This window comes from Syzygium oleosum, unplaced genomic scaffold, assembly GCF_021117445.2.
Source record: "Syzygium oleosum isolate NSW1041296 unplaced genomic scaffold, Sole_v2.1 Sole_v2.01, whole genome shotgun sequence".
Classification (NCBI taxonomy): domain Eukaryota; kingdom Viridiplantae; phylum Streptophyta; class Magnoliopsida; order Myrtales; family Myrtaceae; genus Syzygium; species Syzygium oleosum.
In genome coordinates, this window is record NW_026607485.1 from 4,219,366 (window position 1) to 4,246,482 (window position 27,117).

General features: G+C 42.0%; 1 protein-coding gene across 1 annotated transcript; it reads right to left on the minus strand.

Annotated features, from left to right (window-relative positions):
* Positions 1 to 21,264: 21,264 nt before the first annotated feature.
* On the minus strand, positions 21,265 to 25,022 carry LOC130138180 (uncharacterized). Its single transcript, XM_056311417.1, has 5 exons — positions 25,010 to 25,022; positions 24,768 to 24,905; positions 24,416 to 24,480; positions 22,818 to 24,159; positions 21,265 to 21,638 (listed from the first exon to the last, which is right to left on the minus strand). The coding sequence occupies exons 1-5, from the start codon at positions 25,020 to 25,022 to the stop codon at positions 21,265 to 21,267; spliced, it is 1,932 nt and encodes a 643-aa protein (XP_056167392.1).
* Positions 25,023 to 27,117: the final 2,095 nt, after the last annotated feature.

Here is a 27,117-nt window from a genome sequence, read left to right on the forward strand (position 1 = left end):
GTATTATTATGTAAGTTTTTATCTTGTTTAAATTAGACAAGCCTGAGGTTGCGCGGTAGTATTTTGCATGTTAGTTTTTATTACCGTTGTATTATTATATGTGTTTTAGTACAATTGCATGAGTTGTTGTATTTTTGAATGTCATCTGACTCAGTTAAGGTTAGAACCTTAGGCTGCATGAATTGTTGTGTTCCTGATTGCCGATCGTTTCTGATTATGCACTCTTTTGATTGCCTCACATGTTAGGAGAAATGTCCTAAAATCAATCCAAACTTCTTGACAAATATTTTCAGAAATAAACAAGGTAAAAAGGTACCGAAAGGGCATTAGTTATCTAACTAGTGTAATCAAGTCCCCAAACTCGGTTAATCTCTGGTTCGCAGGAATAGGGTGATTCTCCCATCACCCTATTTGGGTTTCTAATCGGCTCACCCCAAATCGATTAGTGGCGACTCCTTGATATAAATCACTTGCATGTTAAAAACTTAAACCCTAAGTCGCGATATGGTATGGACTTGGGAGAGCCCGAGTTAAGTCCCAAACCTAGACTTAGCACGTACCAGGAGACCCCCCCTCTTTTGTAAAAAAAATAGGGAGGTCGGTCGCGACAACGTGTGAATAAGCCTGTCGCGTATGTGCTATTATGGTAATTATATTATGCCTAACCTGCAGGGTCAATTGTGTGCTCGATCTGGGCCTAAGGGCCTAGGTCAATTGATTGTCAATTGTTACTGGTTATATGTGTTTCGTTTGCCTGTCAGGAGGTGCATGTTAGCCTAGTTTAGGTTTAGGGGGTTTTACTCGCTGAGATTCGTTCTCATTGTTGTTAAAACCCAACTTTTCAGACCCCCAGCCATGAAGATGTCAGATGTACCTATCCGTTTTGGGATTCCGTCTCGGATAGACCGGGACGTGATCGAGTACCCCATAGGGAAAGGGGATACATATATTAGACACTTTACCACAGTATGGGTCGACGTGGGCACGCAGTATTTTCAGGCCCACGAGTATATAGCCTGGTGTTTCAGAGACTACTCTGGTACGTTCGGGCCCCTCAGGACTTTTGACGTCCCGTTCAACGGGCTAGGTGAGGTAGATTCTCAGTGTCAGGATGGAGACTTGGCGAGCCCCGAGTACACGTCCGAGGGGAGTTCTAGTTCTGGCCGCCGGCCTGTTATCTGGGAGGTTGACGAGTTTGACCCGATGGACGAGGAGCCGATGGATTGGGACTCTGACCCGGAGCCGATGGAGTCGGACGAGGAGCCAGAGCCTATGGAGCAGGACCCCGAGCAGGAGGGCGATCCTGAGGAGATGGATTCTGAGGAGGAGCCGGCAGAGGCCGAGTCCGAGCTGGATTCCCTAGACTCCGAGGTCGAGCTGTCTGACAGTTCCTCTGAGTCCTCGTGATTCGACCCGGACTGGGTTCCGTAAGGTTTAGCCTTAGTCTTAGATAGGTTGGGCCAATACATTTTTGACTGGAGCCCTACCTAGTTTTAGTATCCCTGACCGCCCGGGCCACTTACCCTTTTTGCTAGTAGTGGCCGCTGACCCGTTTTTTATTGGTGGTGTATATTTTGGCTGTAAATAGATATTGTATATATTTCCCGATGTTAATGCAAGTGTATATTTATAATGCTGTTTATTGTTTGTGCTATCCTTGGTCATGTGTTTTAAATTGTACGGGTGTTTATGTTGCTTCCGCGTGTGCATGATTCTCTATGTTGGGTGTTGGGTCGGCGACGCGTCCTGGGACGTCGCACTTTAATCAACCTCGGTTGGGATGCTCGCATGCCGTAGGTTCGGGGCGTGACATCCCCCGTTGATTTGGTATCAGAGCAAGGTCAGCTCGGTCCAATTCTGTCTAAGTCTGGAGTAATAAGGAGCGATGACCTTGGGTAGCTAGTAGGGAGACCGTGTGTGCTACGTGTACCTCCTGACTGTCTATGTTTTGATTGAGTGCTTATATGAATTGACCGTAAGGTGTAGGTGCGGCAGGACCCGATGTAAGTACGTGTATCTCCTCGGTTGAGGTCTTATGCTGCTTGTGCTGGCCGCATGCTGAGTGATTGATTGCTATAGTGTTAGTTCCCTGCCTAAGACCTTAGACCAGTTTAGCTTGGTTTAGGTCTCTAATTCTTGAATGGAATTATAGCAGGTAGGTGAGCGTGCGAGTTGTGAAGATGAGTAACCAAGGAAAAGGTAGGGGTCGAGGTCGTGGTAGAGGTCGAGGTCGTGAGCAAGATCGCGTAGAACCGCAAGTGAGGGTTGCAGAGGACCCAAGGGTAGATGGAATTTTGAGGGCTCTTGAGGAAGTAGGAATTCTAGGAGGTAGGCAGAACCAGGAGAGGAATGCCACTATTGCCGCTGCTGTTGAGGCCGCCGTTGCTGCTGCCAATGGGGCCAATGGGAATAACGGAAATAATGAGAATCAGGGGAATAATGGGAATCCAATTCCGGGACCGGTAAATGTGATCAGGCCGATGTCTAAGTTGGTCGAGTAGTTCTTGAAATTGAAACCGCCGAAGTTCAATGGGAAGGGTGATCTTGAGGCTGCACCGTGATGGATAGAAGAATTAGAGAAAGCCTTTGATGTTCTGGGGTGCACCGAGACTGAAAGGGTGACATTGGCGGTATATCAGCTGCAGGATAATGCAAATGACTAGTGGAAGGCCACCAAGGGCAGAGTATTTCCAGAAGGTGTCGCCCAGACTTGGGCTATGTTTACCGAGAATTTTTATAGAAAGTACTTCTCAGAGACTGCCCAAGAGAGGAAACTGGTAGAATTTATGAGGCTTCGCCAAGGACAGATGATTGTGGATCAGTACGAAGCGGAGTTCGCTAGATTGTTGAGATTTGCACCAAGGATGGCGGAGAACCCGTAGGATAAGGTTCGGAGGTTTAGAGATGGGCTAAAGCCGGACCTCAGGAGTCAGATGATATCACTTAATATTTGGGACTACGGGGAAATGTATGAACGGGCTCAAGCCATAGAGCGAGATCAGTTGGAAAGGGTAGCCGCTTCGGGATCGCGGTTTACCCTGGCTAGGGGTAACCGCCGTCTCGGGACGAAGCCGATGGCGGGAAACAGGCGATTCGTCCCACCGATTAGAAAGAATATCGGAAAGTCGAACCACCGGTAGAATAGATTTGGGGCTTGCTTCAAGTGCGGGAGTATGGACCACCAGATAAGAAATTGTCCCCAGCAACGCCCAGTAGGTCCACCGATGCAACCACAACAGCCTCGAGTGGGGAATCAGGCTGGGAATCCCCCGCCGGCTAATCTGAACAGACCGCCGGCACAAGGACGGGTGTACGCCATGGCGCGAAGAGAAGTTGAGAATGCGCCAGGCGTGGTCATAAGTATAGTTTCTCTGTGCAATCATGTCGCATATGCTTTGTTTGATTCGAGAGCGTCGCACTCATTTGTGTCTGCTCAGTTTGTTGAATTGGCTGGGTTAAAACCTGTTTTGCTAGAAGTGCGGTTATGTGTGACTACACCGTTAATGGATAAGATATGCATATCGTTAGGATGCCTGGACTATGAGATAGTAATCGATGGTGTAGAAAGCAGGATAGATTTAGCTGTTTTGCCGATGTATGATTTTGATGTGATTGTGGGCATGGATTGGTTAGTCAAATAGAATGCTGTGATGGATTGCAATAGCAGGGTGATTCAGTTTAGTCTGGCTGGACACCCTAGATTTGAGTTTGTAGGGAGTCAAGGAGGAATCTCGATCCCTTGGGTATCTTCGGTAGAAGCAACTAAGTTGTTGGATGAGGGATGTCAAGGCTACCTGGCAAGTGTGGTTGATTCGACGGTAGAAGAAGTGTGGCTAGAGGACATAGCAATGATGTGCAACTTTCCTGATGTATTTCCCCAGGAATTGCCGGGATTGCCACTAGAAAGAGAAGTGGAATTTGTTATCGAGTTGGCCCCTGGGACTGAGCCAATCTCGAAGCCGCCTTATAGGATGTCATTGTCAGAGTTGAAAGAATTAAAAGCTCAGATGCAGGAACTGCTGGGTAAAGGTTTTATCTGACCGAGTGCGTCTCCATGGGGAGCGTCAGTATTGTTCGTAAGGAAGAAGGATGGGTCGTTAAGGTGCTGCATGAAAACCATTCTGGTTCTGTCCAGAACTGGTTTTTTGTTCCTAGAATCAGTTTTGGATCAGAAACCCGTTTGGTAACGCAATTTCATTTTTCTATTTCCGGGACAAGTTTGCTTCCAAAACTGATTCTGAAACCAGAAATGGGAACCAAAAAAAAGTTGGTTTTTCATTTCTGGAACAAAAGTGAAAACCATTTCTGAGGAATTCATTTTCTTCAACACATATTCATATGGAAGTCACGATCTTTGAGGTGAGAAAAAAAAGCAAAAAATCAAAAATTTCAAAACTTAACAGAATGGTTTAGAATCTGTGGCTACCCACTTTCAGTGAAATTTAAATTTTTTTAGGTACCGAAAAAATAAATAAAAATAAAAAATTTCAAAATTTCACAAAATGGCTTAGAAAACCTATGGCCACCCACTTTGAGCAAAATTTAATTTTTTAGTTGCCAAAAAAATAAAAAATTCTAAAATTTAAAAACTTCATGAATATCTTAGAATACCTCGTGGCCACCCAATTTGAGCGAAATTTTATTTTTTTAGGTGCCGAAAAAAATAAAAAAAAGCAAAAAATAAAAAATTTCAAAACTTCACAGAATGGCTTAAAATACTTGTGGCCATCCACTTTGAGTGAAATTTAAATTTTTTTAGGTGCCGAAAAAAATAAAAAAAATAAAAAAATTCAAAACTTCACAGAATAGCTTAAAATACCTGTGGCCACCCACTTTGAGTGAAATTTAAATTTTTTATATGCCAAAAAAAATAAAAATAAGCAAAAAAGTAAAAATTTCAAAACTTTACAAAATGGCTTAAAATACCTGTGGCCACCCACTTTGAGTGAAATTTTATTTTTTTAGGTGCTGAAAAAAATAAAAAAAAAAGAAAAAAAGAAAAAATTTCAAAACTTCACAGAATGGCTTAGAATACCTGTAGCCACCCACTTTAAGCGAAATTTAAATTTTTTTAGGTGCCGAAAAAAATAAAAAAATAAAAAATAAAAAAACTTCACATAATTGCTTAGAATACCTGTGGCCACCCACTTTGAGTGAAATTTAATTTTTTTTAGGTGTCGAAAAATAATAAAAATAAGCAAAAAAGAAAAATTTTCAAAACTTCACAGAGTGGCTTAGAATACATGTAGCCATCCACTTTGAGTGAAATTTAATTTTCTTTAGGAACCAAAAAAAATAAAAAAAAATAAAAAATACCATTTGGTCATCTAAAAAAAATTAAATTTTACTCAAAGTGGGTGGCTAGAGGTATTGTAAGTCATTTTGTGAAGTTTTGAAATTTTTGATTTTTTATGTTTTTTTTCACCTAAAAAAAATTAAATTTCACTCAAAGTGGATGGCCACATGTATTCTAAGTCATTCTGTGAAGTTTTGAAATTTTTGATTTTTTGCCTTTTTTTCACCTCCAAAAATTAAAATTTCACTCAAAGTGGGTGGCCACAGGTATTCTAAGCAATTCTGTAAAGTTTTGAAATTTTTGAGTTTTTGAATTTTTTTGGGCACCTTAAAAAATTTAAATTTCACTCAAAGTGGGTGACCACGTGTATTCTAAACTATTCTGTGAAGTTTTGAAATTTTTGATTTTTTTTTGGCACCTAAAAAAATTTAAATTTCACTAAAAGTGGGTGGCCACAGGTATTCTAAGCAATTCTGTGAAGTTTTGAAATTTTTGATTTCTTGATTTTTTTTTTTGAAAAAATTCAACAAATTTCCTATTTTCCCGAAATCTAAATTTTTTTTTATTTTCTCGACATTTTGATGATTTTTTCTGGAATTTTTCAATTTTTTGGGATTTTCTGAATTTTTTTAAAGATTTTTATGAATTTTTCGGATTTTTTATTATTTTTATTCCATTTCTAAAAAAATGGATTTCTGTTCCTGGAAATAGAATTTTCTGTTGTTTATCAAACGGGTTTTTGTTTCAGGAAATAGAAATTTTGTGCTGTTATCAAACGGGTTTCTGTTCTAGAAATAGAAATTTTTTGTCATTATCAAACGGGTTTTTTTTCTCAGAAACTCATCCAGGAACCAGAAATAGAAAAATCTATTTCTGGTTCAGGAACTCATTCCAGAACAGAATGGTTATCATTCGCTACCTAAGGCTATGTATCGATTACCGCCAGCTGAATCAAGTGACAATCAAGAATAAGTATCCCCTCCCAAGAATTGATGACCTGTTTGATTAGTTGCAAGGAGCCTCGGTATTTTCTAAGATTGACCTAAGGACAGGGTATCATTAGTTAAGGATCCAGAAGGAGGATATCCCAAAGACGGCATTCAGGACGAGGTATGGGCACTATGAATTCTTGGTAATGCCGTTTGGACTAACTAATGCCCTTGCTGCTTTCATGGACTTAATGAATCGGGTATTCGAGGAGTTCTTGGATCAGTTCGTCATTGTCTTCATAGATGATATTTTGGTGTACTCAAAGAGTCCCGAGGAACATGAGGTACACTTGGAAAAGGTTCTAAGGACGTTAAGAGAACATGCACTGTATGCTAAGTTTAGCAAGTGCGAATTTTGGCTGAATCGGGTAGCATTTCTTGGACATATAATTTTCGGAGAAGGAATCTCCGTGGATCCGGCAAAGATTGAGGCAGTGATGGATTGGCCGAGACCGACGACAGTTACTGAGGTTCGAAGCTTTTTAGGATTGGCAGGTTATTATTGACGATTTGTAGAAAGATTCTCAGCGATAGCCACTCCATTGACAAAGTTGCTTAAGAAGGAGACGAAGTTTGAATGGACGGAAAAGTGCGAAGAAAGTTTCCAGGAGTTGAAGCAGAGATTGACGACTGCGCCAGTGCTAACGATCCCTTCAGGTTCAGGAGGATATGAGATTTATAGCGATGTTTCACTCAAGGGATTGGGATGCGTGCTAATGCAACATGGAAGGGTGGTTGCTTATGCATCGCGACAGTTAAGGCCTCATGAGATGAACTACCCGACTCACGACTTGGAACTGGCAGCAATCATTTTCGCACTTAAGATTTGGAGGCACTATTTGTGTGGAGAAAGGTTCCAGATCTACACGGACCATCAGAGCCTCAAGTATTTATTTTCTCAAAAGGAATTGAATATGAGGCAAAGGCGTTAGATGGAACTTCTGAAGGACTATAATTGTGACATTTTGTATCATCCCGGAAAAGCCAACCGGGTAGCAGATGCCTTAAGCCGGAAATCGAGCATCGCGCAATTAATAGTCAAAGAGTGGATTTTATTAGAAGGAGCGCGAGACTCAGAGTTTAAGTTCGAGGTAGGACACCTCTCTAGTTTGGTGGCAACATTAAGGATTGAACCGGAAGTGCAAACCAAGATTAAGGCATTGCAGTCTACGGACCCTGAGATTCAGAAGATTCTAGAGATGGATGGTACTAAGAGGAAACTGGACTTCCAAGTGTCCGAGGACGGAATTATGAAGTTTCGGGGACGTTTGTGTGTGCCCGATGATTTGGAACTTAAGGAAGAGATTTTATTGGAAGCTGATAGGAGCAATTATAGCATTCACCCGGGTAGCATGAAGATGTACCAGAACCTTCGTCAGCACTATTGGTGGAATGGAATGAAGGTAGATATGGCCAAGCATGTGGCCAAGTGTTTGATGTGCCAACAAGTGAAGGCACAGCATTGTAAACTTGGTGGAATGTTGCAGCCGTTGGAAATCCCAGAATGGAAATGGGAGCATATTACGATGGATTTTGTAACGGGATTGCCAAGGAGCCAGAGGGGACACGACTCTATTTGGGTGATAGTGGACAGATTGACCAAGTCAGCGCACTTCCTGGCAGCGCGAAAGGACTTCGAGTTAGAAAGGTACGCAGAGTTATATGTGCGGCAGATAGTTCGTCTTCATGGAGTATCGGTATCAATCACTTCGGACCGTGATCCCCGGTTTACTGCTAATTTTTGGAAAAGTCTGCAATCGGCCATGGGAACAAAGTTACAATTCAGTACGGCCTACCATCCGCAGACGGATGGCCAATCTGAAAGGACTATTCAGACCTTAGAGGATATGCTGAGAGCATGTGTATTAGATTTTCAAGGCAAGTGGGAAGAGCAGTTGCATTTGGTCGAGTTTGCCTACAATAACAGCTTTCAGCAGAGTATTGGGATGGCACCGTTTAAAGCACTTTATGGCAGAGCATGTAGAACACCATTGTGTTGGGATGAAGTGGGAGAAAGAAGTGTAACGGGTCCAGAGTTGGTTCAGCAGTCGATGGAAATGGTAAAGATTATCCGGGAAAGGCTAAGAACAGCTCAGAGCCGTCAGAAGAGTTATGCGGATCGAAGGCATAGACCGTTGGAGTTTCAGGTTGATGACCATGTATTTCTTAAGGTCTCACCAATGAGAGGACTGTCTCAGTTTGGCAAGAAAAGAAAGCTGAGTCCAAGGTATATAGGCCCATTCGAGATTTTGGAAAGGATTGGAACGTTGGCTTATCGTCTCGCCCTGCCACCGAATCTGTCGCAAGTTCATAACGTCTTCCACGTGTCAATGTTGAGGAAGTACGAACCGGATCCGACCCACGTGCTAAATCATGAAGTAATAGACGTGGACGACAGGGTGTCATACGTGGAGAGACCGGTGCGAATCGATGATAGGAAGGAGCAGGTTTTGAGGAATAAAACGATCCCGTTGGTCAAAGTTGTTTGGGAGCATCACTGGACGGAAGGCGCCACCTGGGAAAGCAAAGAAGTAATGCGACGTCAGCACCCCCATTTATTTAGATAATCGGGTTTGAATTGTAAATTTCGAGGACGAAATTTTTGTAAGGGGGGAAGAGTTGTAACGTCCTGAATTCGACCCACTTTCGTGATCACTAAAATGAATATGCATTTCTCATTTCGTTTTAGCAAGTCTCGCCCGGACCTGATCATTCTCGGGATACTGACCAATAGGGAATGGCTAATTAGGAAAACGATACGTGGACCGAAGAACTCGACCGTGAATTGAGTCGGATTCCGAGAAGCGACGAGGATATATTTTGTGCCAATGTGGGCCGGTCCAAGGAGAATGACGGATTTGGTTTGGCCAACGACGTACGGTCGGATCGCGGGTGATTCCGCATGACCGAGAGTACGCATGGTGAACGATCCCGAACTTATTCCGAACGATCGCGACCCCCGGAACTAGTGATAAATCCTCGTGTTCTCTGGGAAATCGAGACCGTCACGACTCGAGTAACCCTAGATCAATACGCATAAACCCTAAACAGCAGCCCGTTAGTGAGAGACGCTAAAATCGCATTTTGAGCGAAATCGATCGTGGAATTGAGTCCGGACTTCGGTGTCGAATTTCTTGAACGTACGCGACTATTTTGCAAGGACAACATCGTATAAGTGTGGCCAGTTATATTTGGGATCGGTAGAGTCGAAAATTGGAAATTTGACCCGGGACCGGAAAATTATCAAATTGCCCCTGGACCCCTAAGCTTGGATTCCGAATTTTGGGATTTTATATTGGATTTAGTCAACCTCAATAATGCTGGAAATTTTGGTCTAGATTGCCCTTAGATATTTAGTCTAGATTTAATCCTAGCCCTTAGTGCAAGGTTAGGATGGTCATTGTTAGAAGGTTGTTCACCAACCCCACTAGCCCAATGTGTATATATCTCTCTCTCTCTCCCTCTCCCTCTCCATTTTCCTTACTTGGCCGTGTGAACCGCCGCTCGCCAGAGCCACCGCACGCCGCCGCCGTGCCACCGTCCGCGCCCACCTTGCACCACCTCAACCGACCGCCCCTCACCTCTCATTCTCTCCTTTTCTCTCTCTCCTCCCGACCACGTGAAGGCCGCGCCGGAGCACCACCGCAGTCCGCTCGAGCGCCGCCGCAGACCGTCGCCGCTCGCCGAGTGCCGCCATCTCGCCTCACCGCCACCACCACTCATTCCCTCTCCCTTGTCCCGTACACCACCGACCAGCACCACCATCTCCCCTCGTCGCCTTGAATCGTCGCCCGTCGCCGCCGCACGCCGCCGCCGTGAGCCGGTGACCAGCCGCCCACTTTCCCCCACCTGTTCAGCCATGTTTGGAGCTTAGGAGCCTAGGTGAGTATTAACCCGAAACCCTAATTAGGCTAATTAGCATTTCTAGATAGGATTGGGGTAATTTAGGGGTAATTTAAGGTGGTTTAGTAGTGATTATTGGGCTGTTGATTAGTGATGGATTATATGATGTTTTGGGAGTCTAATATGCTGATTTCAATGTGGTTTAGTGCCATAGAGTGGGCTGTTTAATGGCTGGAAGCATTGGAATTAATTGGCCTAAGTTCGGTTAATTTAAGGTTTAATAACGGAAATTCCGAGCATGCTTCGTATTGTCCATTTGGTGGTTGATTTATGCTTGATTGGATGTTGATTTCGTGATGCCATGTCGCGTGCCTAGGGTGGCCGAGAATGTACTAGCATGGCGGGCCTCGAGTGTGCCTAATTATATTGTTCTAGTTGCGTGGATTATGTGTATGGATTTTGTGCCATGCAAGATTGAATGTGATTGCTTGATTTGGCATGCTAATATGTTAATTGGGCACATGATGACTAAATTGAGCATGTCGAATCGTTGCTAGAGTACGTCGTGGCATTTGTTGAGCATGACTTGGTGTGATTTGATTATGTGCCTATGTGAAATTGAGTGCTAATTGTGCATGGTCACGCATTTCGTATGCTGAGCATTGGCATGATACAAGAATTGTTCCGGTATGCGTGCCTGACATGAGCATGTGATCACCTAATTGCCCTGATGCGTTTTACGCGGGGTTCAGATAAAATCTGGTGCGTGTATATGTGTGATCACTATAAGCCTTGATGTGTGTTACGCGGGGTATTGAACCCGTCCTGATGCGTTTTACACGGGACGATGCCCGGATTGCCGGAAGACGGCCAGCCTGATGCGTTTTACGCAGGTTTTTGTTCGTATAAGGAGATCGGTGTTGCACCTGATGCGTTTTACGCGGGCTAGAGACACTAGGCCTGATGCGTTTTACGTGGGCCAGGAAGTGTTGGATATTGAATAGACCTGATGCGTTTTACACGAGTCAAACCTGATGCGTTTTACGCGAGTCGAGCTCTAAATGAGAAATTGGCAGTGTGCAAGTGTGCATTATTAAGCCGGATCATGAGCATGGCATATTGATGGCATATGTGTGCAAGAGTACATTGGCAAGTGTGCAATCATGTGAGTATCGGTGACTCGTGTGTAAAGCAGGCATTAATGAGTATGAGCATGTGTATGGCATACGTGTGAATAAGCCTGTCGTGTATGTGCCATTATGGTGATTATATTATGCCTAACCTGCAGGGTCAATTGTGTGCTCGATCTGGGCCTGAGGGCCTAGGTCAATTGATTGTCAATTGTTACTGGTTATATGTGTTTCGTTTGCCTGTCAGGAGGTGCATGTTAGCCTAGTTTAGGTTTAGGGAGTTTTACTCGCTGATATTCGTTCTCATTGTTGTTAAAACCTAACTTTTCAGACTCTCGGCCTTGAAGATGTCGGATGTACCTATCCGTTTTGGGATTCCGTCTCGGATAGATCGGGACGTGATCGAGTACCCCGTAGGGAACGGGGATATATATAGTAGACACTTTGCCACAGTATGGGTCGACGTGGGCACGCAGCATTTTCAGGCCCACGAGTATATAGCCTGGTGTTTCAGAGACTAGTCTGGGACGTTCGGGCCCCTTAGGGCTTTTGACGTCCCGTTCAACGGGCTAGGTGAGGTAGATCCCCAGTGTCAGGATGGAGACCTAGCGAGCCCCGAGTACACGTCCGAGGGGAGTTCTAGTTTTGGCTGCCGGCCTGTTATCTGGGAGGTTGACGAGTTTGACCCGATGGACGAGTAGCCGGTGGATTGGGACTCTGACCCGGAGCCGATGGAGTCAGACGAGGAGCCAGAGCCTATGGAGCAGGACCCCGAGCAGGAGGGCGATCCTGAGGAGATGGATTTCGAGGAGGAGCCGGCAGAGGCCAAGTCCGAGCTGGATTCCCTAGACTCTGAGGTCGAGCTGTTTGATAGTTCCTCTGAGTCCTCGGGATTCGACCCGGACTGGGTTCCGTAGGGTTTAGCCTTAGTCTTAGATAGGTCGGGCCAATACCTTTTTGACTGGAGCCCCACCTAGTTTTAGTATCCCTGACCGCCCGGGCCACTTACCCTTTTTGCTAGTAGTGGCCGTTGACCCGTTTTTTATTGGTGGTGTATATTTTGGCTGTAAATAGATATTGTATATATTTCCCGATGTTAATGCAAGTGTATATTTATAATACTGTTTATTGTTTGTGCTGTCCTTGGTCATGTGTTTTAAATTGTACGGGTGTTTATGTTGCTTCTGCATGTGCATGATTCTCTGTGATGGGTGTTGGGTCGGCGACGCGTCCTGGGACGTCGCACTTTAATCGACCTCGGTTGGTATGCTCGCGCGCCGTAGGTTCGGGGCGTGACAATAAATGTATTAGTTATATTTAGTAAATGGATCATAAATGGGTATAAGCATAAATATTGATATTAAATGAGTCGTTAACGGGTTGAAATGGGTTTACAACTTATTTAAACTTAACTTATTTCCCTCGTCCTCACTCAATCTCGTTCTCACTCACTCCGCACTCTTATCTCAGTTTAGATATGAGTTTTTCTAGATTTAGTTAAATATGAAAGTGTTTTAACAACATGAGTTAGGTCAGGTATGGGATGGGTCGGGTATGGGTCATTAGATTTGTATTACATAAAAATGGGTTAAAACGGGTTAAATGGGTCTATTTGGATCGGACCATTTTCGACTCGACCCAAACCCGACCTGATTCACCAGTTTGACAAGTTTAGCCATAATCATGTTTGGCCTTTTAATAGATGATGACATGCAACATGCAAATACAAGAAGGTCGACATTTGGTTTTGAAACCGTCTTGTCTAGATGGAGGAGAGGAGGCACAAACTCAGAAAGGTGTGAATTACACTGTTTAAAGTGTGGAATTAGCGCCGCCCGAATATGATATAGTCTAATATGATTTGATATGATCAAGCATCACGTGCAAATACCCATCGCTGTTGACTTTTTGCTTCAAGTACTTTTATCTTGTTCAATTATTAAGTGCTCACATTACTTATGCAACTATTGTTGATAAACATGTCTAGGGTAGAAAATTCACATGAATCCAAATTAAATAGATAACATACTATTTGTTGGAGAATGAAAGCGTGTAATGATGGGAGGAAGTTTTAAATAAGTGGGGAAGAAAGAGAAGAAAACGTCAAATTTGACAAACCCTTATAGCAGTCTAGACAATATGAAGTAGACACAATTTCAATGAAGGAACCAATCAGCATAGTAGTTTGGAGATTTGTCCTACATCACATGTCTAGAAAGGGAGAAAATTATCCAAAAAATCCTAAACCTTTACACTTCTTGCCAATTGAGTCCATCCGGCCAATTTTGATCGGAAATCGCTGACATGGATGCTGGCTGGCCACGTGGCGCTGACGTGGACATTTTAAAATAATATTTTGAATTTTTTATGGTTTTTTTCTTCTTTTTTTTATTTTGGGTTTTAGAGTTGGCCGGCGAAGGTGGTCGACCGACCCTCGCTAGGCACAGGCGAGGGCTGGCGATCCTCGCTAGGCACAGGCGAGGGCCAGCCGACCCTTGCCAGCCAAAGCGAGGGCGCGCGAGCCCTTGCCCAGATCCGGCGAGGGCCGCGATGTCCTCGCCAAATCTGGCTAGGCGAGGGCTTGGCGGCCCCACGCCCTAGCCTGGGGCCAGCGAGGGCCGGCAACCCTCGCCTAGCCAGATCTGGTGAAGGCGTCGCAGTCCTCGCCCGATTTGGGCGAGGGTCAGCCGGCCACCCTCGTCGGCCAACTCCAAAACACCCATAAAAAACAAAGAAAAGGAAAAAAAGAGAAAAAAACCATAAAAAATTCAGAAAATTATTAAATATTATTTAAAAATGTCCACATTAGCGCCACATAGCCGGCCGGCGTCCACATCAGCGATTTCAGGCCAAAATTGGCCGGATGGACTCAATTGGCAGGAAGTGTAAAGGTTTAGAGCTCAATTGGCAAGAAGTGTAAATGTTTATGACTCAATCGGTAAACTTAAAAGGTTTATGACTGAATTGACAAAAGTGCAATAAGTTTAGGACTTTTTGGACAATTTTCCCTCTAGAAAGGTGAATGCTATGTTTTGTCACAATGTGAACTTTTCCTTCCCTTGGACCGGCTCGAAGCTCTCGGTGAATTGTGTCGAACTGCATACCACAAGTAAAGAAAGCCACATAGATTTTATCTCAGGAGAGTGCTTAAGTCAGTAAACGGGAAATAGTAAAGGAAATGGAAGAATTTTAAGAAAGAATGTTATACAGAAAAGAGTCAAAGAGGTAGAAATGTGGGACTTATCTTTTAGCGCGTTCCCCTACCTCCTCCCACTCGCTCTCTCTGGCATCCTAATTCCGAGGAAATCTGTTTTCTATAAAGTAATTATAGGTAATTTTAAAGTGTAATGAAATGGATTTAGTGGATGCCGTTTTTTGTTTTCTCCTTTAGAAAAGGAAGGCACGACAACCACAAGTTCAAAGCAATTTCAAGAACTTAAAAAATAGCTAGTGATAGTATAAGAACTCATCCTAGGAACGTAGATCCTGAGATTTTATGGATTTGTATAAGGTACACTTTGTTTTTTCACAAGCAATCATGAAATAGAAACTCTCATTCACTAATAAAATAAGTTCGTCTACCGAAAACAAAACTTATATATGTGTCGGGGCCTAAACCCTGCTTGTGCAATGACTTTTTCACGCCACTAGTGTACCAAGATTTTTCCAAGAAAATCTTAGTTTTGAAGGAAAATCTTTAAATGATTTGCTAGATTATCTAGTATTCTGTTTCTATTTTGTTCACTCATTATTATATAACACCGCTAGAAAAGCAAAAAGAAGTGATGGACAAATTGAAAGGGAACATCAATATCGCAAGGATTTCATGAATCAAAATAACATGCGCCATCTTTCAAAACTTATAATTTTTAAACACGAGAGAGGGGTAAAGTGAGATGCAATTTCCCAATTTCAATTTCTATAGTCATCTACACGGGTGACGGGGCAAAAAGTTAGGAATTCTATTACGTGACGTTATGGTGGAGCTCTGAACCTAACTCTTTTGACTTTGATTGAATAGAGTGCACGCCTGACACTAATTTGGAACAATTTCTGGTGAACTTAGGGGGCGCAGAAATTGAGTATGCCTCGTCTCGGGGTGGTGTTTCGCACGAGTATCGTCATCATCGGACAACACCAATCAGATCGAGATATTAAAGGAGATCTTGTCTTAACCTGAGAGACCGTCAAAGTTAGTTAAGGATAATCACCAAACTGTGCCGCAAACGTGATAATGAGATCGAGCTCTGAAGAAGACAGTTCAAAATGCCTCCTTGGGGATATCTTACCCTTGCAATTATCTGATGAGACAATCATTCGAAAAATCTTAAATTTATAGTACGGTGGCCGATTCGGTTCTAAATATTGTAATTTGGTCAATTTTGAACCTAAATCTTGTGATGATTTGACAATGTAATCATTCCAATTAATTATGGCTCGGCAACTTGCAATTGTCTGGCTAGGGTGGGACTTGGCCGAGGAGGGACTATCCTAATACGAAGGTTACCTAACAAAACGTCACTGTTTTATCTTACTTAAGTTAGAAAGGGCAGGTGCCGTGATAGACATGACAGGTAATTTGGCTCACTTTGTCTTGTAAACAAAATAGTTTATTATAGTCATCTGGCTCCAAAAGTCACAGAGCCCTTATCTGCTCCTCTCTCTCCTTCTAATTTTGATTTACTTGTTCATGTACCATGAGTTTTAATAATTATTTCACCCACATGCTGGATTTTACAAGATTAAGAACCATGTCACCTTATTGGCCTTTACATGAAGGGAAGTGTTGAGGTATGAAACATATATACCGCATTATTATCCAGCAATTTAAATTTGAGGAACCAATTGTTACATACTCAACATTCAAGACAAATCTATTGGAAACTCATATAAATATGAGTAAACAATAATTGCGTAATATTTTAACTTGTGAGATACATGCTGTAACAAAAATAAATAATATATGTTGGAATGCCTGATAGCCTGAATGTTGTGATGTGATTAAATCATATCGGGATTAGCACATCTCAGTTTGATATCTAAATGGTTGGACAATCAATGTAGGCTAGTATATTAACAGTGATCTATGATAGATGAATTTATTAGACTACATATTATGAATAGGCTATGGTCCCTTCTTTTCACATTCTATACACCTATGGTTTATCTGTTGGGACGGTCCGAGGGAGGAGAAAGAGAGGAAGATCAAGTCGCTGTTGAGGGAACCCTCTACTTGCTATTCCTTAAAATAGCAGTTGGTAAATACCTTCTCTATTTATAAAATACTTAGCACAAATGCAAATACACACACTTGGTTTATACTCGCTCACTCACCCACAAGCTCCTCATGTCACTCCCACATACACCTCGCTCTTTTGACAAATGGAGACCCACCCTACTATAATGCTCTCATATATTTTCTCTACTCTACGTTTATTCTCTACGTTTCTCTACTCGCATAATTGGCAAGGAAGAGCTGCCTATTTATACTACTCCTTAAGTCGGTGGAGTCTCCTCATTTAGGCAAGTTGGCAAGTCGGTGGAGTCTCCTTTAGAAAACTTTGGAGTCGGGCTGCTATGAGGAGAAAAATCCGGAGTTGGCGGCTGCTCTAAGGAGAAAAATCTAGAGAGAAGAAGAAAAATCTGCCATAAAGGAAGAGAGAGAGGCGGTGCCTCTTCAATACTCCCCCTCACCAAATTGCTCTCTTAGCACAGATATTGTGACCATACCAAGTTGCCCTCGAAACTCTCCAAACTTTGCAACTTCAAGTCCTTTGTTTGCAACTTGATCATTTGTCTAGGCATACGCCATCTTTATTTCGTCCAGTAATACTTTTTCTTGCAAAAAATGATAGTGTACTTTTATATGCTTAGTCCTTGCATGGAACATAGGATTTTTCGCAAAACTTATGGCTGATAGATTGTCACAATATAGTCGTGTTGACTAGTCTATCAGTTGATGAAGATCCTCCATTAATATTACTAGCCACGTACTCTCTTGAGATGCCCTTGCTGCTGCTATACTCCGCTTCTGTTGTAGACAGTGACATAGTTTGTTGTCTTTTATTGCATCATGACACTAATATCAACCTGAGACTAAACTTGTATCGGTAGTTGGTCGCCTTGTGTCATGATCTCCAACAAAGTCAGCATCGCAATGCCCTGTTACCTCACAGATGCTTATTTCTTATTCAAAAGCCCTTTACATACCTTAGTATGCGTGTGACTGCATCCAAGTGAGGACTTCGTGGTTTCTCCACGACCTGACTTACTACTCCCATTGCAAAGGTAATATCAGGTCCTGTTATGGTTAGGTAAATAAGACTACTTACTAATTGCCTATATTATTAGGTGATTTAGAGCCTCTCTCACCTCAAAAGCTAGCTCAAGGGTGAGGCTTTCTCTCACACTTATAAACTAACTACCAGCCCATTTCATAACTAATATGGGACAACCTAAAAAATCTCCCCCTCACACATCGGGCTTGGGTCAGAGCCGTAAACAACCTGTAACTCTCTCGTGTGACTGTTTGGTCTAGATTTGTCGGTAACCTATGCTCTGATATTAGTGTCGGATGGTTTTAGGCCTCTCTCACCTCAAAAGTTAGCTTAAAGGGTAAGACTTTCTCTCACACTTATAAACTGACCACCAGTCCCTTCCACAACCGTTGTGGGACAACCTCAACATATACATGGTTGAATGTTCTAGTTCTCGTTCTTCGTCTACACACAACTTTATATTTCCATCCATTGGAGTGGATACAAGCTTGCAATCAAGCATCCCAAACTTTTCTAGGAGATCTCGTGCATACTTATGTTGACATTGGGATAAATCCTACCTTGCTCTGCTTGCAAATCCTAGAAAACGTTTTAGTTCTCAAAGCTCTTTCATTCGAAACCGTACTAAGAGATTGGCTTTGATTCGACATATCTCCTTTTCGTCATCTCTAGTGATGATTAGATCATCAACGCATATTAATACTATTGCAAACTTTCCATCTTCTACCTTTACAAATGAGCGTGAGTCTGCTACAACAACTGAGCTACTTTGCACCAAGAATTCTGCAATCTTCCCTTACCATGCTCTCCGGCTTGTTTTAAGCCATGCATCGCTTTCTTTAACTTGCAAACGTAATCCCGATGAATCTTACTCTTGAAACCATCTAGCTGCTTCGTGTTTATATCTCGATCTAGCTCTTCACGTAAGAAGGCATTCTTCACATCCATTCACCACAGTTTTCATGACTTGCTTGCTATAAGTGCTAGTAAGACTCGAACGGTCTTAACCTTTGCGATTGTGCTAAAGGTCTCTTCATAATCTAGGCCATACTTATGAGATAATCCTTGAGTAATGAATCGTGCGTTATATCTTTCTATCAACTCATTTGGTCAAGTTTTAAGTTTGTAAACCCCTTTGCAAAGATATTGGACATAGCTCTTTAGGTTTTGGTACCAAATCCTATGTCTCATTCCGCTTTGGTGCTTGGATCTCTTCTTCCATTGCCTTCCTCCATTCTACTCCCATATGTAATATTCCGACATCCTCGGTCAATGCCGCATTTGCATATTTGGGGTTTGGTTTCCTCTATCTTGTTGATCTCTTGAGCTGAGGTGCTCGTTCTTCAGGTTCTTCTATATGGCTTGGTTGAAGCTCTTATGCTCTTCTGACATACACCAATTTTCCACGGGCTCTTTGATTTTTTGGTCTACTGTGCTCCAACTTCTTCTCTTCCATCAACGGGTTTATTTACTTCTTCAATGGGCTAATCCTTATTAAGCTCATCATTTTCTTCCATTCTTTCATGAACTTCTTCTTTAATTGTTTTGAATTTTGTAGTTCAATGGCTTGTGATGACTAACAAAGATGAGGCTTTGTTGAGCACCACATTTCTAGAAGTGTAACACCACCCTGTTGTAGGATCACAACACTTCTATCCTTTCCCTTGATCACTGTAGCCCAAAAAATATGCGGCAAACTACCTTCTTATCGAACTTGCTACATAGATAATCAAGCACGCTTACATAACATAAACATCTAAATACTTTGAAATGACTTATCACGGGCTTGTGATTGCATAGCTTTTCATATGGTGACATAAAGCCAAGCCTTGCTTGAGGTAATCTGTTGATCACATGCGTTGCTGTCTTCTTACATTTTGCCTAAATTCTAGGTGGAACATTCTTTGGAGGCAGCATGCCCCTGCAAATTTCTGCCAAATGCCAATTCTTTCTTTCGACAACACTGTTTTGTTGTGGCGTGCTTGTACAAGTGTATTGTCGATGTATTTTTACTCATTTCTAGATATTTTGTAAATTCATATGATGTGTATTCTCCCCCATTATCAGTGTGAATGCACCGTATCTCTTTGCCTATTTCTTGCTCTATTTTTTCCTAAAATTCTCTGACTATATTTAATGGCTCAGATTTTTCTTTCATAAAGTCAACTTAGACGTATAGGGGAAAAATTTGTAGAAAAAGACTCTCCTTTCTGTATTCAATGAATATTTTTTTTTGTACATTTACAATGCTCAATCCTGTTATATATATAGGACATATGACAACCCTAATTAGGAGATATACAATAGGAATGATTCTATACTAGGAAGAAATCTATAAAAATGCCTAACAAATAGGCTAAAATAGCTCACGACCACACTCCCCCTCAAGTAGGTGCAAAGATGTCTTTGATACCTAACTTGATAAGTGAGCAATGAAATTCTCTACTTGACAGAGCCTTTGTCAATATATCAGCTAACTGGTCTTCAGACTTGACAAATGGTAACTGGATCACTTTTGCCTCCAAATTCTCTTTGATGAAATGTCTATCAATCTGCACATGTTTGGTTCTATCATGCTGAACTGGATTATGAGCAATGTTTATGGCTGCTTTATTATCACAAAACAATTTGATTTCCAAACCTGGTGGATACCCAAGCTTAGTTAGCAGCTTCCGAAGCCGTAGAAGTTCGCATAACCCCTTTGCTACACCTCTGAATTCAGCTTCTGCACTAGACCGAGCTACAACCTTTTGTTTCTTACTTCTCCATGTAACAAGGTTGCCTCCCACAAATGTAAGGTACACTGATGTAGACCTCCTGTCTGTCACACTTCCAGCCCAATCTGCATCTGTGTAACCTTCTATTTCAAGGTGGCCATTCTTTGCAAATAGCAACCCTTTCCTGGGGCCGACTTCAAATATCGAATGATGCGCCACACAAAGACTCATATGATCCTCACTAGGTGCATGCATGAACTAACTCACCACACTTACTGCATGAGCAATATCAGGACGTGTATGTGATAAGTAAATCAATCGACCTACTAACCTTTGGTATTTCTCTTTATTAGTAGGCATCTGATCAGGGTACTCTCCAAGCTTACAGTTTTGTACCATAGGAGTGTCTGCAGGCTTGCAATCTAGCATGCCAACTTCGGTCAAAAGATCAAGAACATACTTCCGCTGAGACAAGTAAATCCCTTCCTTCAACCTAGCAACCTCGATTCCCAGGAAATATTTCAGACCTCCCAAGTTCTTCATCTCAAACTCCCTAGATAATAATTCCTGCAGTCTCATAATCTCTGCACTATCATTGCCTGTAATAATCATGTCGTCTACATATATGATAAGAGCTGTCATTCTTCCTTGAGCACCTTTTAAGAACAAAGTATGATCTGAGTTACTTTTGGAGTATCCATACCCTTTCATAGCTGAGCTAAAGCGACCAAACCATGCACTTGGGAACTGCTTCAACCCATACAATGATCTTTCCAGCTTACAGACCATGTTCGGCTTATCTGCACATCTGTATACAGGTGGAAGCTCCATATAGATCTCCTCCTCTAAATCTCCATGAAGAAATGCATTCTTCACATCAAATTGATACAAAGGCCAGTCCAAGTTTGTAGCCAGAGATAACAACACTCTTATAGTGTGTAACTTTGCAACTGGAGAGAATGTTTCCTGATAATCCATCCCATAAATCTGTGTATACCCTTTAGCTACCAGTCACGCCTTATACCTCTCAATAGTGCCGTCTGCCTTATGTTTGACTGTGAACACCCACCTACATCCAACAGGCTTTTTATCCTTTGGTAGTTCCACAAGTTTCCAAGTTCGATTTTTCTCCAACGTCTCCATCTCTGCCTCCATCGCTTGAAGCCATTTCGGATCCTTCATGGCTTCTTCAACCCTGTTTGGAACTTGAACTGAGGAAATCGTAAACACGAAGGCTTGTAGTGGTGTGGACAGCCTCTTGGCAGACACATAGTCTGCAATAGGGTATCGAGATCGGCAATCCTCTACATCTGGAGAATATCGATTCGGTGGTTTACCCCTATTATGCCTATCGGGTAGCTTATAACCAGTAAGCACATCAGTATCTTCAAAAGAATCAAGTACAGTAGAAGTACTTACCTCAAGTACATTCTCAGGAGCTTGGAGTGGTACTAAAGAGGGCGAAGAGGGCGAAGACAAGGAGGCCTGTTGCAGCTGTTGCAGCTATGCATCTGTTGACACCTGTTCGGACCTATGCCGTAATTCAGTGTTATCTGGTCGTGCAGCCTCAGAATCATGCGGCAGTAGCTCAAATTCTTCAGCCTCAGAATCACGTGGCCGTGCGCACCCATCCATCGCTCCTGCCATTCCTACCTCCCACCAATGTCTGATTCTACAACTAGTCTCCCCCTGAACAGGACACTGGGGGGAAGGAAAATAAGCCTCCGTCTCGATAAATGTTACATCCATGGTGACATACGTGTGCTTCCCGGCAAGATCATAACACCGATACCCTTTCTGAGAAGGGCCATAACCAAGAAACACCCATTTGACTGCACAAGGGTCAAATTTGGTCCGTTGATTTTTGTGAAGATGGACATAAGCGACACACCCAAACACCTTAGGAGGCAATGTAAGAACCGAAGGAAGAGACACATGGGCAGCAAGTGCTTGCATTGGCGTGCGATAGCTCAGAATGCGGGAAGGCATGTGATTCAACAAATAAGCAGCTGTGACTACGGCAGAATCCCAAAAACGATGGGGAACATAGCTACCCTCCAAGAGTGCTCGAGTGGTTTCAAGAAGATGGCGATTCTTGCGCTCAACAACACCATTCTGCTGAGGAGTTTGAGGGCAAGAAGTTTCATGTATCAAACCATGTTATTGAAAATAAGCTGCAAGAGGTTTACTTAAGTATTCGCCACCATTATCAGACCTAAGAACCTGAAGTTTGGCCCCAAACTGAGTCTGAATCATACGGTGGAAAGTCTGAAATATAGTTTCAGCCTCATTCTTATGTTTCATCAAATATAGCCAAGTCATACGTGTGCAATCATCAACAAAGATGATAAACCATTGAAACCCAGATACAGTAGTAATAGGAGACGCACCCCATACATCAGAATGAATTAAGGAAAAAGGAGTAGAACTTATATTCAAACTGGGAGGAAAACAAGTGTGATGGCTCTTTGCCAAAATACATGTATCACACTGAAAACTAGAGTTCGATAGGCCATGAAATAACTTGGGAAACAAATGCCGTAAATACCCAAAGGATGGGTGACCTAGCCGACGGTGCCATAACCAAAGTTCCTTCTCTTGAGCTAACTGTCCACGAGAATGATAGGTCCATCCATAAGTAATTTCATCCATGAAATACAGCCCCTCCCTCTTAGTATCACGCCCAATTATCTCCTTCGTGAGAATGTCCTGAAACAGGCAAAAATCAGGGTACATAAGCACAACACAGTTCAACTCACTAGTAAGCTGTCCAACTGATAACAGACGATTAGACAATGAAGGAACAAGCAAGGTATGAGATAGAGAGAGAGAAGGCGTGACAGACACATGCCTAGCAGCCGTCACAGGAAAGCTATGTCCATTAACATTGTAAATATGATCTCGACATGGTGTAGTAGATGTAAGAAGGTCACCAGATTCCGGAGTCATATGATCTGTAGCGCCAGAATCAATTATCCATCTATGATGACCATCACCATGTCCATTAGCAAAGACAAACCCACAATTACCTTCAAGAGATTCGGCATCAGCAGATTCAGGCTCCATGGGAATTAATGACAAGCCGTTAGTCACTAAGGAGGCTTGCCCTCCATTCCGCCCCTTTTGGGAGCCTGGTTTCTTTTTCTTGGTCTGAAAATCATCCCACCAGTTCGGATAACCATGCAGTTTAAAACAAGATGCTGCTATATGTTTAGGATTCCCACAGTGAGAGCATCCCTCGGATTGAATTGGCATACCAGGTTTAGGGCGAGGTCCCCGGGCAGAGAGCACTAACTGATCACCCTTGCCCCGCTGTGACACCATGGCAGAACCAGAGGTGACCTCGACAGGAGTAGAGAGCATGATAGATTGGCGCATATCCTCTCGCCTGACTCGAGCATAAGCTTGCTCAATAGTGGGAAATGGATCCATCTTCATAACATCAGCACGAACATTATCCAGGCGGTCATCAAGACCATCCAAAAAAGTATAAACTCGATCTTCATGGACAATGGCATTGTACCTCAGAATATCGGTCGGACATTGCATAGGATTAGGACGGCGGAAATCAATCTCATGCCAGAGCCCTTGAAGATCATTGTAATATTTCTCGATGGGTCCACCGCCTTGCTTCAATTGAGAAACCTGCCTCTTAATATCATAGATTTGGGAGGTGTCAGATCCATAAAAAAAGGTCGTTGCCACAGCATCCCATATGGCTCTGGCAGTAGGAAACCGAATAAAGTTTGGTATCAAGGCTGGGTCTATAGAATTGATAAGCCAACCTTTCACCGTAGAATCATCAGTCTTCCATTGTCTAAAAAACGGATCAGTAGGAGGGGGCTCAGGAGAATCACTATTCAAATAGCCCAGTTTGTCTTTGCCCGAGACATACATCTCAACAACCTAGGACCACACGCCATAATTTTTGCCATCAAGCTTGACAGCAATTGGTGCAACAGGAGATACATGTAACTTGTGAATGATAATTCTTCTCATTCTAGTCTCAAAGATGGCATTTTGAAGATCTAATTTTGAAATATCTTCGGAGGGATTTAACTTTGGAGAAATATTGACTCATCATCATGACTTGTTTTGACACCGGCTGTAGCTCGTTCTCTAGCCACTGTAGCTTCGCATTGTTTGTCCTTGCAAACAATACCCCCAAGTTATCCCACTCCCCCTTTAGGGTCTTTGCCCTCTTGGTGTGTTGTAACAAATCATCTTCTACAATAACGCCAAGAACATAGAGAGCCTAATAAGCTTTTATCTTCCACTTCCTCAACTCCCCATCATCTGTGGGGGGTGAGGTGTCGCAACCGCCAACAATATCCCGCAAATCTTGACCAAGCAAATAAAAATTCAGGCACGTACTCCAATTATTACAATTGGAGTTGTTGAGTTTTTGGACGCTGTTAAAATATCCGCCATCGTGACTTGGTTGTACTACTTGCAATATATCAAGTAAGCTTGGTCCTAAACCAATCAATTATAGTCCCTAAATGTGCACTGACGAAACTCTGGCGTAGTCTTGTCCCTAAGTGCCTGCTCCCATACAATGGTCTCGAACCACTGTCTTTGCGTACAACAATGCCCAATAGCTGGGTTCATGGTCCTTGACCGCCTACTCTGATACCACTTGTTGAGGGAGCCTGTACATGCCATTCCTCAAATAACAATTGAAAAATACCTTCTCTATTTATGAAATATTTAGTACAAATACAAATACACTCTTATTTTATACTCACTCACTCACCCACAAGTTCCATGCCACTCCCACACTCACCTCACTCTTTTTAACATTGGGGGCTCACTCTCATGTAATGCTCTCATATATTTTCTCTACTTCACTATCTTCTCTCTACGTTTCTCCACACACACAATTGGCAAGCAGGAGCTGCCTCTTTATACTACTCCTAAGTTGATGGAGTCCCCTCATTCAGGCAAGTTGGCAAGTTAGAGGAATCTACTTAATTTTTAGCAAGTTGGGCTGATTTTTCTTAAGAAAAATCTGGAGGTGGCGACTACTAGAAGGAGAAAAATCTGGAAGAAGGGAAGAGAAAAGGAGGCGACGCTTCTTCGGTCCCCAATTTGTACGACTTCGTTCGTATCGATCAATTCAAAGATGGTGACTGGCTTAACTAGTTATGTAATTTCGATTCAAACTTGGGTATTTTAGATTCTATATATGGGTATTTGATAATTGATTTTCCTACATACAGTATTAGGGCTTTCCATGCATATAAATGTCAAAATTGTCATTTCAAGACACTTTATCGTTACAGCAAATTGACAACCCCAATTACGTATGAATTCTCTTAGAAAATCTTTAAATACTAACTTTTGCAATATCAAACAATTAATACATTTCAAAAAACATATAAGTCGGCAAACTGAACCCATTAAACATATAACAAATGTAGGTTCTCGAGGAAAAGTTGAATATTATAGTGACATTAAATTCGAAAGATAAGTATTCTTGCTTTATGGGAATATTATGGGAAAAGTATTGGGCCATCAAAATTGAGAACTTTATCACAATCTAAGTTCCTATTTAGAAATTTGTCATTTTAAACAATACAAATCCAACACACATGCTCTTTAGGGAATTGTACAAAATATAGTTTGTAACTTAAAAAAAATAGTAAATAATTTGAGCTAACAGACTTAATAAAGTGGTATTAAAAATCAAACTCATTCCATATTAGTCGATCGATTCATATGCTGCCATAGAAGTATTGTCAGACTTTTCATAAAAACAAATACATTCTTCCCCTTATTCAGAAACTTGAATGAATAGATTCAAAGAAGTTTCATGATTTTGAAGGAGTAAAATACGACGAAATATACAAGTTCCAAATGGGAAAGATTCTCATTTACTCGAGGGCTTCATAGAAAATATAGTAATTAAACATGTAAAGGTCAAGCTTGATTCACAAAACAAATGGTCAATCAGGGATTATGCTCGAAATTGTACACTTGGACTCAAATGGTTTTTTACCTTCATTATTTGCAAGAATTTTAGAAAGATTTACAAAATAAGGATATTATAACAAAACATTTAATAATCATGAAAACCTATTTTGTCCCAAATTGACTCTTTCACTAAGGAGCAACACCAAAAGAATATCTTAGCAACCCTGAATCTATACGAAAGTCTAAGTCCAAGAGCATAGTATTTGAAAAATCGCAACCATGTTGGTTTATTCGAATTTCAATCAACATTAATGTGTGCCTCAATTACATCACAAGCCTAAACATCTCAACAAAAGAGGATGTTGCTAGACAATGTTTACGACTATATTACGACGCTAAATACTCCACTTGCACGAAAGTTGGTAAGATGACTAGGCCGAGATGCGAGAACCCGATACGCTATGGCCTACCGGTGAAGGATTGTTTCGAATTCAATGCATAAGAAGCTAGAAATCCTTAGATAGGTAAAATCGATGTAAGAAATTGAATTCGAGAGGTTTTGGGTTTCGATATGCACTTGAATCGAGCACAATCCTTATAAATAAAAACTCAAAGATTGCGATGTAAACTAAAACAATCTTTTTTGCTTGGTCTGATTTTGTGGGCTTATCCGGACACCCAATTAACTAATTATATTGTTCAAACGACTGACTTAAAAATTAGATTACAAGTTTAGTTGGCGGGTTCCAATCAAATATCTAATCTCTGACATGTTTGATTGCGAACCCCTCGAGCGGATGGACGGCAGATGATGCTCTAATTACAAGAACATCGTGACATAACCCGAATGTGACGTTATTCGTTATTTAATTACACTGAAATCAAGGCCCCAAAAAAAGGCATAATTAAAGAAAAAAAGAAAAATTGGAGCTTCTAGAAAAAAAGAAA